The sequence below is a fragment of the Orcinus orca genome, chromosome 6 (genome assembly GCF_937001465.1).
Source record: "Orcinus orca chromosome 6, mOrcOrc1.1, whole genome shotgun sequence".
Classification (NCBI taxonomy): domain Eukaryota; kingdom Metazoa; phylum Chordata; class Mammalia; order Artiodactyla; family Delphinidae; genus Orcinus; species Orcinus orca.
This window is the reverse complement of record NC_064564.1, coordinates 40,332,608-40,347,708: the sequence shown is the minus strand read 5'-3', so window position 1 is coordinate 40,347,708 and position 15,101 is coordinate 40,332,608. Positions and strand designations below refer to the sequence as shown.

Below are 15,101 nucleotides of genomic sequence, written 5' to 3'. Positions count from 1 at the left end.
CAGTGAAGAAAACAGAGAAACAACACAACTGCTCTTGATTAAGTGCATTCATGTGTACCCATTCAGTGGCAAACTGTGTGACAAAAGGAATATTTAACAGTGGTTAAGTATTAAGAAAATAGGGGCAATTTTTAAAAAAGGATTCTGCTAAAAAATCATTAAACAATTATCTAATACTTGAGCCAGAAAGCAAGATGTACATGAAAGAGAAGAAAGGAATTTATAAAAGAAAAACATATCCTCAGGCCAAAAATTCAAGAAATCCTCCAAGTCCCCTGGAAAAAGTCAGTATCAACTAAATATCTCCATGTCTCCAGAGAGCAGTAGCCACACCCAAGTATGAAACACAAACAAGCCAATTATCTTAAGTAGATTTTAAAAAATCAAATCCATCTTCATGTACATTTTAGCAAGCTAACAAAATTGTTCTTTCCTATTCACCTGGCTAGTTACACTACCAGTAACATTGTTATCTGTGTATATACATTTTCCTATACTGTTATCTGGTACAAATAGCTGTTTTCACCTAACAGCTCGGAAGAGAGACCTGGGTTCTTATAATTGAGAAAAACAACATTAAAGTAAATTATCATAAAGAATAAACCAATGTTATGATAAATGCTAAACCTTTACTCATAGAGGTCTATCTAGTGACTCTGCACTACATCTATGTTGAATAATTGCTCAAGTTTTTAATTGTTTAATATTTATGTCTAACACTGAGAGCCAGAGTAGAAAAGTTGCCCATTTCCCTTGAAAAAAGCCAAAACACAGAGAACAGCTAACCACCTCTAGTGGAGAAGGCAAATCTAAAGAACAGATATCCCCTCTGGGGCTGAACCTAAAGTTCAACCTAAAGAAAAATAAGAAGATAGAAAGCAATCCCTTTCCTTCACCCCCAGGAGACTGTAAGCAGGGCTTTGATAACAGCAAATGCACCAGAAACTGTGGGCTCTTGAATTTATCACTGCACACTCTGGGTCATGATCTTTAAGATACTGAGTAGTTCTAAAGTTTTTTGTACAGACAAAAGTTCCCAGATTTTCAGGGCTAGTTCAATGATCAAGATGGTTGCTGTGTTGACCACAAGCTGCCCACCTGCCCAGAGACCTGTTCAGCCCACAAAGAGAACAGGGCACTCTGGGGCTTGTGGCTCAGAGACTTAGGACTCAGGCAAGTTGTGCCTCTTTGTCCCTGGGTCACGGTTTATCCACAGAGATAGGAATACGTATTCCCCAATCGCAAAGTAGCGTAAATGAGTCAAATGACAACAGCAAATGCCGCAGGGACTCAGTGAGAAAGAGATCTTATTTCGAGTCTTATCCTCATATCTCATATATTAGCTTTTCCTTAGCAAATAAGTCTGATTATAAATGTGTCACAATAATTATTTCAGGAAACAATTAATGGATTCTAATACCAGCGAATAAAAGTCTGATGGGAAAACGGTTATTTACACAGTCTCAGAGCACTCCCCCCCAAAAATATGTATTAATTACAAAGAATGAGGGAGTAACTTTACAAAGGAGAAACTTAGCAGAAACCACTTTCCTTAACTAATCAAAGTTAACGTCACTAGCAATGGGATAAATCTGCATCACGTACCCTCTAACATGAGGTACAGCTATATCATTCTGTGGCATTCCGGCCAAAAACTGGTAACATGAATCTAATCATGAGGAAACTTCTCAGTTTGCTAATCAAGGACATTCTACAAAAGAGATACTTCCAAAGTGTCAAGGGCATGAAAGACAAAGAAAGACTATTCCAGATTGATAAACTGTTCTAGATTGAAGGACACTACACAGACATGGGAACTAAATACTGTGTGTGATCCCAGACTGGATCCTGGACCAGAATATTTGCTTTTTGTTATAAAGAACATTAGCAGGATAACTGGAAATTTTTGAATAAGGCCTATACATTGTATTGATGGTAATTTCGTGATTTTATCATTTTAAGGTAGCTCTTTAAGGCAATATATTTTTTCATAAGAGTTACACACTAAAATATTAAGGGGTAAAATGGCATTATGTTTGAAATGAACACACAAGGGTTCAGAAAAAAACAGTAATATGTACATACAGAGAGGAAATATAGCAAATGTAGCAAAATATTAAAGCTTGGGGGGGAGCTGGGGGGGGGGGGGGGGGGGGGGGGGGGGGGGGGGGACTCTGGGTAACACTATGTAAAATTCTGCTGTACTTTTTTATTTCAAAGTAAAATGTTAAAACCGCACCCTAAGCACTTATATGTATATTTTATATTCCAGTGAATACATTTTATTCTGTGAAAAATCTAAGTTGTTCTTCATGTTTGCACTAGCTAAGCTGATCCTTCTACACAGAATGTTCCTATCCAGATTTTCACATGGCTTTCTTCCTCCTCACTTTAAATACCATCTCCTCAGAGACCTCCCTAGGTCCATCTAAAGGAAACCCTATTGGCAGTTGATCACGTCACCAATCATTTTCTTAAGTCGAACAGTGCTTTTACTTGATTGTCTCTCCTCCTTCCCCACTAAGGATGTGAGGAACCATGTCTTATGCACAGCAGTATCTTCAACAATATAACAGGTACCTAAGTATCAGTTGTTACGTTAAAGACTGATACGTAACCCCAATGTCATAAACATGGATTTTTTTTCATGGACCCATATTTAGAGGCATAATAATAATATTACTATTCAATTACAGGAAATAACCTAGTTGTTCAGCAACTTATTTTAGAGCACTGCATTTTGTAAAATACTTTTTGTACCATGACCCGAGAAGGCATTATAGAAAATTCAAGAATTAAAACTAGAATGTCAGCACCTAGTAGGTGCTCAACAATTAACCTTTCAGTTATATTATATAGGCCATATTCATAAATTAGTTTCCCTGGTGGCGCAGTGGTTAAGAATGCACCTGCCAATGCACAGGACACGGGTTTGAGCCCTGGTCCAGGAAGATCCCACATGCCATGGAGCAACTAAGCCCATGTGCCCCAACTACTGAGCCTGTGCTCTAGAGCCTGTGAGCCACAACTACTGCACCTGTGTGCCACAACTATTGAAGCCTGCGTGCCTAGAGCCCGTGCTCCGCAACGAGAAGCCACCACAATGAGAAGCCCGTGCACCACAACGAAGAGTAGCCCCCATTTGCCGCAACTAGAGAAAGCCCACGTGCAGCAATGAAGACCCAACGCAGCCAAAAATAAAAATTAAAAAAAAAAAAAGTTAGCTGAGTGGCTTGATTATATTGTAACTTCTGGATTATATTGTAACTTCTTATATTGTAACCCAACGCAGCCAAAAATAAAAATTAAAAAAAAAAAGTTAGCTGAGTGGCTTGATTATATTGTAACTTCAAAAGCCAAGTAGTTTCATCCTGGAACACAGAATTATATTATTTTTTTACTAACTAACATGGCACATGATGAAGAACTTTATCAAGAATACTCCCAATCTGAGTTTGAGATTGGCATGTACACACTACTATATTTAAAATAGATAACCAACAAGGATCTACTGTATAGCACAGGGAACTTTGCTTAATATGCAGTAATAACCTAAACAGGAAAACAATTTGAAAAAGGATAGATACATGGGCTTCCCTGGTGGCGCAGTAGTTGAGAGTCCGCCTGCCGATGCAGGGGACACGGGTTCGTGCCCCGGTCCGGGAAGATCCCACATGCCGCGGAGCAGCTGGGCCCGTGAGCCATGGCCGCTGAGCCTGCGCGTCCGGAGCCTGTGCTCCGCAACGGGAGGGGCCACAGCGGTGAGAGGCCCGCGTACCGCAAAAAAAAAAAAAGAAGTACAACTAGAGAGAAGCCTGCACGCCACAACGAAAGATCCTACATGCCTGAACGAAGATCCCGTGTGCTGCAACTAAGACCCAATGCAGCCAAATAAATAAATACATAAATAAACATTAGAAACAAACAAACAAAAAAGCATCATATGGTAAAACACTTTACTATGGGTAAAGTCCAACATAGGAGAATTAATAACTTTTTGGTCAGAGTTTCAAGTTTTAAGTTATTCATAGAAAGGGCCTTTCTCAGCTCATTTGAAAACAACCAACAGGTTTCCTCAAAATTACATAATCCAAACACTTCATTCATTGGCATCAGTAAATGAATCAAAAGATTTCAGATCAACCATTCTTTCAGAGTACACTGCCATGGCTTAATGTACTGAGTATATGAACAGCCTGCCTCCTTCTCCCGATCACAAGCATCTCCGTCCGCCTTATTCTGTCTTACCTCTACCACGAGCTCTCTTGCCACGGTCTGAAGGCTTGTCCCCTTGATTGCAATCAATTCCATTCTCTTCACCTCTAACTAAGGAAGAAAAAGAGCACCCCTTATACATAATCAAACTAACAGCTATTACAGCTATTAAAGACAAGGACAAAAAGACTCCCTCCACCCCTCAACAAAAAAACGTTTTTTAAAAAAAGGTTAAAATTTAACCAAAGGGTTTGGAAAACAAGAAAAACCAAACCAGCGTGGCTCAAAAAACTGAATGACAGCACAACCTGCTTAATTCATAGGTGAAAATTCAAAAAGAAATTAAAATGATGTACCACCTTTATTTTCTGTTTTGACGTGCCCTCCTGTAAAGTAAGTTTACTTCCAAAAAAAAAAAAAATACCTTTGTTATGTAACCATACACAACAAAATCTGCTCATTGGTTAAGTTCAAAGCCTGGAAAGGCACAGATTAGCAAACTGCAATACCAAGGAAACACTGAATTCTTGGGGAAATCACTGTTAGAGAGAGGTTTTTCCAGGTTACTGTCCAGAAGATGCCAACACAGGCTTTTCTTCTCCTTATTTCTATATTGGCATTAATGACTCTGTATAATACAGAAATTTTATGAACAATATTGGCACAGCTTGCTCCCCTCATCTCTTTTATGGCTTAAGTATGTGAGTTGTCAGTGAGGCCTTCCTTGGTCACTGTCTTTAAATTTGTCAAACCCGTACCTATAATTCCCATCTCTCTGCCTTTGTTTTTCCCCAGAGCATAATTTTCTACATAATGCCATTAAAATAGTACAATATCAATATGAAATGTTACGTCTCTTTTTTATTGTTACATCTCACTCTACCTCCCTTAAAAGATGTTTTAGAAGGGCAAAGATTTCTGTTTTCTTCATTGCTGTATGACTTGAAGACTATCCACTACACTGTAGATACTCAATAAACATCTGTGGTATAAATAAACTAGCAAAAGTCTATGAAGGAACATGTTAAATATTTATCATCATTTAGCCACTTTGGTACGTCTGCATAGGAGGTAGTGTTGTTTTGGGTGAATGATGCCAAAACCTGAGTCAAATGGAGAGAACTGAGAAAAACCTTTCCTATTCAACAACTTTCCTCTTAATCTAAACCTTGCATATATCATGAGTATCCATAAGTGGGGAAGAATAAACAGCTTTAGCTACCAGCCAACAAAAAAACCTTCTTTAAAATTAGACGATGCACTTGATTCATAACAGAAGGCAGTCTTAAGACACAACACAAATACCTACAGCCCAGGTCAGTGCTAATATGAAATTGTATCAGTTAGGGTGCTAATAAACTACTCAGTTGTAGCTCATTACTAACTGTTAACTATACTAACAAATATGGCACTGAGAAAGTGGATTTATAGGCATTCATTGGATCATTCTATCAGCTTTTCAACATGCATGAAAATTTTCATAAAACCAAAGGTGAGGAGAAAGGTCTGTACTTACAGTCTCTCCCACGATTGCCACCTCTTACTTTCCGGTTGTTGCTTCCGCGTCCACGGCTCACTTCTCTCTCACTTCTCTTCTCTCTATTCTCTTTGTTTTCTGAACTTTCTTTTCCAAAATTCTTCTTCTTCCCTCCTACAGTCTCCCATGAAGTCTATCGAAAATAAGAGCATTTATTCAGAGTTACCACTCAAAGTGTGGACTATCAAGAGTGTGTGCATTTATCTTTCAGACCTAATTACGCATGCCTTACAGCTTGCATGCCTACCATTTTAATTCTTCTCCATAAACGTACTGTACTCTCTGATGATAACGACAGCAAATCTCGTTAGGTTCCTGTTGCTACAGAGAGCACAAAAGATTACAGCAACTAGTTGAACTGACAACATACTATATGTTGTCCCACCACAGAGCCTTTTCCTATGCTGATAAGCATAAAGTAAATGTTATTTCCCCAAGCTCCCACTCTATGCCATCCCCACCTACCTCAGTAGTAGCCATGGCTACTGCAGACAACAACAAGGTAAGTAAGAAGGCAAACAGGATGAAAGAAAAGATGGACCATGGAGTAATCCTAAACAAACCAGGGTTTCAAAGGACTTCCCCTCTGCCTCTCCATTTTCCCTATAGCCTTCTCATCTCCAAACAGGCAAATGCCTTTTGTGTCTGTATTCAGGCCCTAATTTGCTAGTTTCTCACCTTTTAAGAAAACAACATGCCAGATCTAGCCCCAACTGTGTGACTTCTAGGTTCAAGAGGTAACCAAAGGGCTTCCCTGGTGGCACAGTGGTTAAGAATCTGCCTGCCAATGCAGGAGACACATGTTCCAGCCCTTATCCTGGAAGATCCCACATGCCGCGGAGCAACTAAGCCCGTGTGCCACAACTACTGAGACTGTACTCTAGAGTCAGTAAGCCACAACTACTGAGCCTGCGTGCCACAACTACTGAAGTCCATGCTCCTAGAGCCCATGCTCTGCGACGAGAAGCCACCGCAATGAGAAGCCCGTGCACCGCAATGAAGAGTAGACCCTGCTCGCTGCTACTAGAGAAGAGTCCGCGTACAGCAACAAAGACCCAATGCAGCCAAAAATAAATAAATAATTTTTTTTTTTTTTTTTTAAAAAAGAGGTAACCAAAGAGATCTTTATGTAACTTTCAGCCTAGAACCACCTCCTTTAGGTTCAGTCCCAAATGAGGAGAGGAAGTTGAAAGTCTTTATTGAGATAGAACTGGCTGATCATGTAAAACTTAAAAGATTCACCCAGCCACCAAAGAAAAGGAGTGATGAATCTGTGGGAGCTAAAGGAAAGGCAACAGGAAAACAGTATTCAAGCCTATCTCTACCATATAAAAGAAAATATGCCCTCCAATTAATGATTTGGAAATATTTCATTTATTCACAGTGATTTTTTTTTTTTAATAAGAAAGCAGTTAAGCCCTTCAGTTCATTTTAAAAATAAGGGAGAACTATTCTACACTGCATCCATTAGCAATGAGGTGAACACCCCTCATAGTTTATAAAACCCAGCAAATACATGCCCAAGTGTCAGCAAACAAAAACTCTTCAAAATTTTATTTCCTCACTTAACATGATATATTTTCCCAACAAACTCACATATTTGGTAGTTCATCATGTTGGACCAGTGTAATCTTGCATAGAATTTTACACACAAATACTGCTATACTCAAATAACGAAATATTTTCCCAATTATCATTAATTTTTATAATTACAAATTTTATTCTGCTTGTTTCCTATTAAATAAAAATATACTCATTTCAGTTTTGAGCTTGTCACAGTAGTTCATTTTAACACAGCCTGTGCCTAAAAAAGCCTACCCCTAAAAACGAGAACTCGATTAAACCTAAACAATGATAAGGAAGGCACTTTTTGATGTGTTCATCTTTATACCCCACTTAAGTGAATCATTATTTGTTTTAATCTGCTCTGAACTGGTTTCCTCAATGAAAAAATACAAATGAAATACTGTGTAATTTCCATGTAGAAATCAAAAGATTAGGGCTGACACCTGCCTCTGGTGTGGCTTTAGCTGCATCCTTCCTAAAATAAAAGGGAGGAGCTTTAGTGTGCATGTGCATTCCTCAAACTTGATTAAGCTTAAAAAATTTTTTTTTCTTATTTTATGTATCTGTCAGATTGTCATGAAAATGTGTCTGTAGAATATTCACACATAAGCAAATACAGATACCAGCAAATCCTGGTTTTCTGTTAGTCTAGAGATATAAGGAGTGGTAAAAGGTGACAATTGAGATGAAGAAACATGAGCTGTGGAGCCAAGAGAAGTTTTTCAGGTGGTGAAAATGTCCACAGGCCCAGATAATTTTGGCAACTGTGTAAGGCTGGAGTAGATGACCAAGTTCTCTTTCAAGTCTTCAGATTCTACAACTTCATGAAGAAAACATACATAACAAAAACAGTCATTTCAGGTTAGTGTTCTTTCTGGACTTAAAACATATATGGAATGGCACCCATAATCCCCCTCTACCACCACCACCGAATAAGGTGAAGTTGAAAATGTAATATGGAACTGGAGAGAAATCTTAGCATTGCAAATCAATTAATAATACTTACCGTGTCTGAATTCCCTTCCAGCAATATATTGATAGCTTTGTTGACATCTCCATTACAGTCATGCAAAGCCACTATGCATTCATCCTGATTTTTTCCTGTCACTTCCATAAGCTGTTGGAATTATAAGACAATGATTAGGGAAACAGAAGAATGGCACTTGATATTAATCCTAAGAATCTACTATATAAAGACAGAAATTATGCAATCCTTCCACATGAAGATGGCCTTTTCAAGACTCTGAGATTACAATCCAAGATCAGGTTTACCTGTTTTGGGGGGCTACTCCATGTCTTTCGACCACTACTGGTAAAGTCAAGCTATTAATCAATGCTCCTCCAAGCTGACAAAGTATCAATTCTTAATCGGCAGCACATACATACATACCAACATTCTCAGAATACTCAGGATGAGCTATGTGACTGCTCAAACTAGTTCAGTGGCCTGGGACTCCCATATTTCTGAGCTACTCAAATATTAAGTGGAACTATACGTTTCCCAAAGACCAAGCCTGAGTATGTGGCCACAATTAGCCGAACATCCAGTCCAACTGTTTGCACTGCCCAACAGTCCACTTGACTCCATCAATGTTCCATACATGGGCTATCACTGCTTGGATTAGAACACTGTACATATAAAATAATTTTTAACACCCTAAAGTCTCACAATTAGAATTTGGCAAAGCAATCTACAGATTCAATGAAATCCCTATCAAATTACCAATGGCATTTTTTACAGAACTAGAACAAAAAAATCTTAAAATTTGTATGGAGACACAAAAGACCCTGAACAGCCGAAGCAACCTTGAGAAAGAAAAAAACAGAGATAGAGGAATCAGGCTCCCTGACTTCAGACTATACTACAAAGCTACAGTAATCAAGACAGTATGGTAATGGCACAAAAACAGAAATATAGATCAATGGAACAGGACAGAAAGCCCAGAGATAAACCCATGCACATATGGTCATCTTATCTTTGACAAAGGAGGCAAGCATATACAATGGAGAAAAGGTAGCCTCTTCAATAAGTGCTGCTGGGAAAACCAGACAGCTACATGTAAAAGAATGAAATTAGAACACTTCCTAACATCATACACAAAAATAAACTCAAAATGGATTAAAGACCTAAATGTAAGACTGGACACTATAAAACTCTTAGAGGAAAACACAGGCAGAACACTCTTTGACATAAATCACAGCAAGATCTTTTTTGACCCACCTCCTAGAGAAATGGAAATAAAAACAAAAATAAACAAATGGGACCTAATGAAACTTAAAAGATTTTGCACAGCAAAGGAAACCATAAACAAGACGAAAAGACAACCCTCAGAATGGGAGAAAATATATGCAAATGAATCAACGGACAAAGGATTAATCTCCAAAATATATAAACAGCTCATGCAGTTCAATAGTGAAAAAACAAACAACCCAATCCAAAAATGGGCAGAAGACCTAAATAGACATTTCTCCAAGAAGACATACAGATGGCCAAGAGGCACATGAAAAGCTGCTCAACATCACTAATTATTAGAGAAATCCAAGTCAAAACTACAATGAGGTATCACCTCAAACCAGTTAGAATGGGCATCTTGAGAAAATCTACAAACAACAAATGCTGGAGATGGTGTGGAGAAAAGTGAACCCTCTTGCACTGTTGGTGGAAATGTAAATTGATACAGCCACTATGGAGAACAGTATGCAGGTTCCTTAAAGAACTAAAAATAGAATTACCATATGACCCAGCAATCCCACTACTGTCCACATACCCAGAGAAAACCATAATTCAAAAAGACATATGCACCCCAATGTTCACTGCATCACTATTTACAAGAGCCAGCTCATGGAAGCAACCTAAATGCTCATCGACAGACAAATGGATAAAAAAGATGTGGTACATATATACAATGGAATATTACTCAGCCATAAAGAAGAACGAAACTGGGTCACTTGCAGAGACATGGATGGACCTAGAGACTGTCATACAGAGTGAAGTAAGTCAGAAAGAGAAAAACAAATATCGTATATTAACGCATATATGTGGAATCTAGAAAAATGGTACAGATGAACTGGTTTGCAAGGCAGAAATAGTGACACAGATGTAGAGAACAAACGTATGGACACCAAAGGGGGAAAGCGGGGCTAACAGTGGTGGGATGAACTGGGAGATTGGGATTGACATATATACACTAATATGTATAAAACAGGTAATTAATAAGAACCTGCTGTATAAATAAATAAATAAGAAAAAAATTAGAATTTGGCAGCTATCACAAAACTCACTCCTGGACATACTATTTTCTCAAGTAGCCTCAACAGGGTGCTATGTTTGAAATCAAAGAAATCTCCTTGGTGCATTCCCTTTAACAAGGGATAATTAAGCTACTTAATATTTTCAACACAAGGAACAATCACAGATTAGGCACAATATAGGTTTCTCAGTTATCAGTGAACAAATGTATGATTTAAATATCTGCTGTGTTTTAAGTATCTTTGACTATTTTAGTATGTATCAGCTGCAGTTCAAAACAGTTTGACCCCCAACATCTGAAGCGATTTCTCTGTGGTCACAAAACAATTAGCCTTTCGGGAAGCCAGGTCTCCTGGTCTCATAAATACAGCTCTTTACACCACATCATTCCATCTGATTTCCTCCCTGTGTTACCCAGCAAGGTTCTATACATTCTACAGCTTTCCCATGCTTCAGTCTTTGGATGTCTACTAATAAGGTCAGATTTTTATCAACAATCTATAGTAGGTCAATACCCGTCACAGGCAGTTGTTAAGATGCACAGCAGGGACTTCCCTGGTGGCGCAGTGGTTAAAAATCCACCTGCCAATGCAGGGGACACAGGTTCGAGCCCTGGTCCTGGAAGATCCCACATGCCATGGAACAACTAAGCCCACAAGCCACAACTACTGAGCCTGCATGCCACAACTACTGAAGCTCACGCACCTAGATCCTGTGCTCCGCAACAAGAGAAGCCACCGCAATGAGAAGACCAGGCATCACAACAAAGGATAGCCCCCACTCGCTGCAACTAGAGAAAGCCCATGCACAACAACCAAGACCCAATGCAGCCAAATAAATTAATAAATAATATTTATTTAAAAAAAAAAAAGATTTATAGTAACCTTCAAAACTCCCCCAGTGATTGGATTAGTAAGAGAGAGAACCATCGTTAAAACTTAAAGCTCTGGGGCTTCCCTGGTGGTGCAGTGGTTGAGACTCCACCTGCCGATGCAGGGGACGCGGGTTTGTGCCCCGGTCTAGGAAGATCCCACATGCCGCGGAGCAGCTGGGCCCGTGAGCCATGGCCGCTGAGTCTGCGCGTCTGGAGCCTGTGCTCCGCAACGGGAGAGGCCACAACAGTGAGCGGCCCGCGTACCACAAAAAAAAAAAAACAAAAAACTTAAAGCTCTGAACTCCTCTACCAGGGCTCTTTTTTGTGTATCTGCTATGCTACTCAGATAAAAGGCGACATAATATGTAGAAGTATGTCTCAAACAATTCATAAATCTCATTCCAGCGAATAAGTTCTATGATTTTTAATAAATAATATTTGTGGCGTTCCAAAAATATCACCATTAAGTCTAATGACAGCAACTATAAGTAAGAAGAAAGAGTTTACATACTAAAGGGCTAAAATAAAGAGTTCACCAAGGGACTTTCACTCCAAGGAATTACTGGTAGACCTCTTCCAAGGTAAAGGTTATTGCTTGGTTTCTAGAATCTTGAAGGGAAAAGAAGTCTTATCAGGAAAGAAGAATGTGAAATTAAAATAATATTATATCAGTGAAGTTCTAAGTGAAGACATCACCCTAAAATTTAATTTTATAACTTTTCCAATCTACGTTTGGGACCACCACAATATGTGAAAAGGCAAATCAGCTCTTCTGTTACACTGAACAAAATTTTCTGAGAACCTGCCATATACTAAATATACTTTCTATGCACAGGTATATACAATGCCATTGTACTTTCACAAATGCTCATTGTTCACATGTAACACTAGTAACTCAGAAAGGTCCTACTGCCAAAACTCCTTCGCTCTAGTCACCAATACAGGTATTTTGATTTTGAATCACAAGTTCAAAATCCAATTATTTACAACTAAGCAAGAAGCATAATTTAAAATAAGAATCTCTAGTGAAATTATCTTTTTAAGCACAGTAAGAATAGATTACAAAAATGACAGTATCCTTTGCCAGAAACATACCTGTTTAACTTTACCTTCAAACTCTGAATCATTTTTATCAAAGATCACTTGAGCAAGACGCATCTGTTCAGCCGTTGCCTGGAAAAGCACATACAACTGTTCAAGATTGGAGCACCAAAAATACAAGTTAGATGCCAAAATCTGGTATAAACAGATAAAAACTCTCTATCACTGTGGTAACAGAAATACTGATTAACTAAAAAAAAGGACTCTGAATTTAGACCTCTTAAATGTATACAGTGTATTCCCAAAAGGTAAATAAGCATCAAATTAAATAGCATAAAGGTCCCAGTCCTTTGACCAAAAGACCTGAAGTCCTGTTCATCTTCATTAGCCTTGTGACTCATTTGAATTTTCTTTTTTGAATTTTCTTTCCCCTGGGCAGATGAAGTTACAGCGTAACAGAAAGTGGAAGAACAGGAAGCAGTGGAAACAACCGCCAGGATACAGGCTTAGACACAACCTTGCTGTCAAAAAGCAAAAAACCTCTGCTATCAACTCAAAAAAGGTCAGTTCGGAAGGGAAAAGGCTGTATTTATCTAAATAAAAATTATTTTTGAAGTTACATTTTTATTTTTAACCACAATTTTAAAATGGTTTTAATTTAACAGAATTTTAAGGAAGCAACTTTCAAACGCTTAGTCAACTATGTAGAAAACTCTTTTCCAGTTGCTTTTTTCACTCAAAATCCTTCTTAAAAAGAAATTCAAATTACCGAATTTTTGAGGTTTCCTTTTGTAGTATTTCTGGCAATTAAACAATAGAAAGGTATTTTTTATTTATTTATTTATTTATTTAAGGCTGCGTTGGGTCTTTGCTGCTGTGCGCGGGCTTTTCTCTAGTTGCGGTGAGCGAGGACTACTCTTGTTGCGGTGTGCGGGCTTCTCATTGCGGTGGCTTCTCTTGTTGCGGAGCACAGGCTCTAGGCGTGCGGGCTTCAGTAGTTGTGGCTCGCGGGCTCTAGAGCACAGGCTCAGTAGTTGTGGCGCACAGGCTTAGTTGCTCCGTGGCATGTGGGATCTTCCCAGACCAGGGCTCGAACCCGTGACCAGGGCTCGAACCCGTGTCCCCTGCATTGGCAGCAGATTCTTAACCACTGCACCACCAGGGAAGCCCAGAAAGATATTTTTTAAATGAGGAAACTTTGGGGAATTCCTTGGCAGTTCAGTGGTTACAACTCCGTGTTTTCACTGCCAAGGGTGTGGGTTCTGTCCCTGGTCAGGGAACTAAGATCCCACAAGCCATGTGGCACAGCCAAAGAAATAATAAAAAATAAGAAATTTGAAAAAGGTAACTCTTGTGCAATCAGTTAATAGTAACATACCAACCATTGCTAGCTAAAATCTTTACTAACTCCCAACATAAATATTTTTAAAGTTAAATCATTTAAATTACTGAATGAGCTTGGGGGGGAGGGGAGACCCACCAAGTGCTAATAATAAACAACTTTTTAAAAATATATTTATGTATGTATGTATGTACGGCTGCATCGGGTCTTCATTGCTGTGTGTGGGCTTTCTCTAGTTGCGCAGAGCAGGGGCTATTCTTCTTTGCAGTGTGCATGCTTCTCATTGCGGTGGCTTCTCTTGTTGCGGAGCACGAGCTCTAGGTGTGTGGGCTTCAGTAGTTGTGGCACGCAAGCTCAGTAGTCGTGGCTTACGGGCTCTAGAGCGCAGGCTCAGTAGTTGTGGCGCACGGGTTTAGTTGCTCTGCAGCATGTGGGATCTTCCCGGACCAGGGCTGAAACCCGTGTCCCCTGCATTGGCAGGCTGATTCTTAACCACTGTGCCACCAAGGAAGTCCCAACAAACAACTTTTCACCTTTGCTTTTAATATAGATTCATAATAATCTCAATGGGGGTGGAGGGGGAGAGGTTGTTAGTGTTTTTTACAATGTAAAAACGCTTCTCACAAGAGCTTTCCAGTCCATGTTGTTGGATGATTATACAAGCCCCAGCTACCTTTGGTCTGTTCCCTCCAATCCAATGGCCAATCCTTTCATCCCAACCTACGCCTGCTGTGACCTCAGTTGTAGTGTTACATTACACCCAGAAAGATGTTTGTACAGTTTCTACACACACGGCAAATTTTACCTCAATTCTAACCAGTATATATAAGGGCCTTCTTTACACACACCCTCAAGTGAGAAGTCCCAATGCAGCAGCCAAAAGGACCAAGGTATGAAATAACTGAATGAAGTAAAAAGAAAAACCAAAGGGGAAGGCGAGTTCTGGAAGACGGCACTTCCACGTTATACATTTGAGCTTTGGGTAGTGGCAACCTTTTATGAAAGTAACCCACTGGGATAAAAAAAGAATATATATATTTTATATATATATATATATATATATATATATATAATATATATACATATATATAACTGAATCACTCTGCTGTACAGCAGTAATTAACACAACATTGTAAATCAACTATACTTCAATAAAAATAAAAAATAATTTAAAAAATAATAAACTAAAAAGAAAAAAAAGTAAACCAATGTGGCCCTTAGTGCTAAAACCCTGCATGATTAATTTTTGCCCGTTTTTCCTGATAGCAATCACTTC

The 15,101-nt window shown here is 38.9% G+C and overlaps 1 protein-coding gene across 4 annotated transcripts in view; it reads right to left on the bottom strand.

The window, feature by feature from the left end:
- UBAP2 (ubiquitin associated protein 2) overlaps positions 1–15,101 on the bottom strand; it is an 84,718-nt gene that overhangs the window by 52,688 nt on the left and 16,929 nt on the right. For all 4 annotated transcript variants that reach the window (XM_004275090.4, XM_004275091.4, XM_033437782.2 and 1 more), the window contains 4 exons: positions 12,538–12,615; positions 8,325–8,435; positions 5,732–5,885; positions 4,249–4,326 (listed from right to left, as the gene is read on the bottom strand). In XM_004275090.4, coding sequence (XP_004275138.1) covers positions 4,249–4,326; positions 5,732–5,885; positions 8,325–8,435; positions 12,538–12,615 — 421 coding nt within the window. Of the gene's footprint in view, positions 1–4,248; positions 4,327–5,731; positions 5,886–8,324; positions 8,436–12,537; positions 12,616–15,101 lie in introns of those variants that run through there.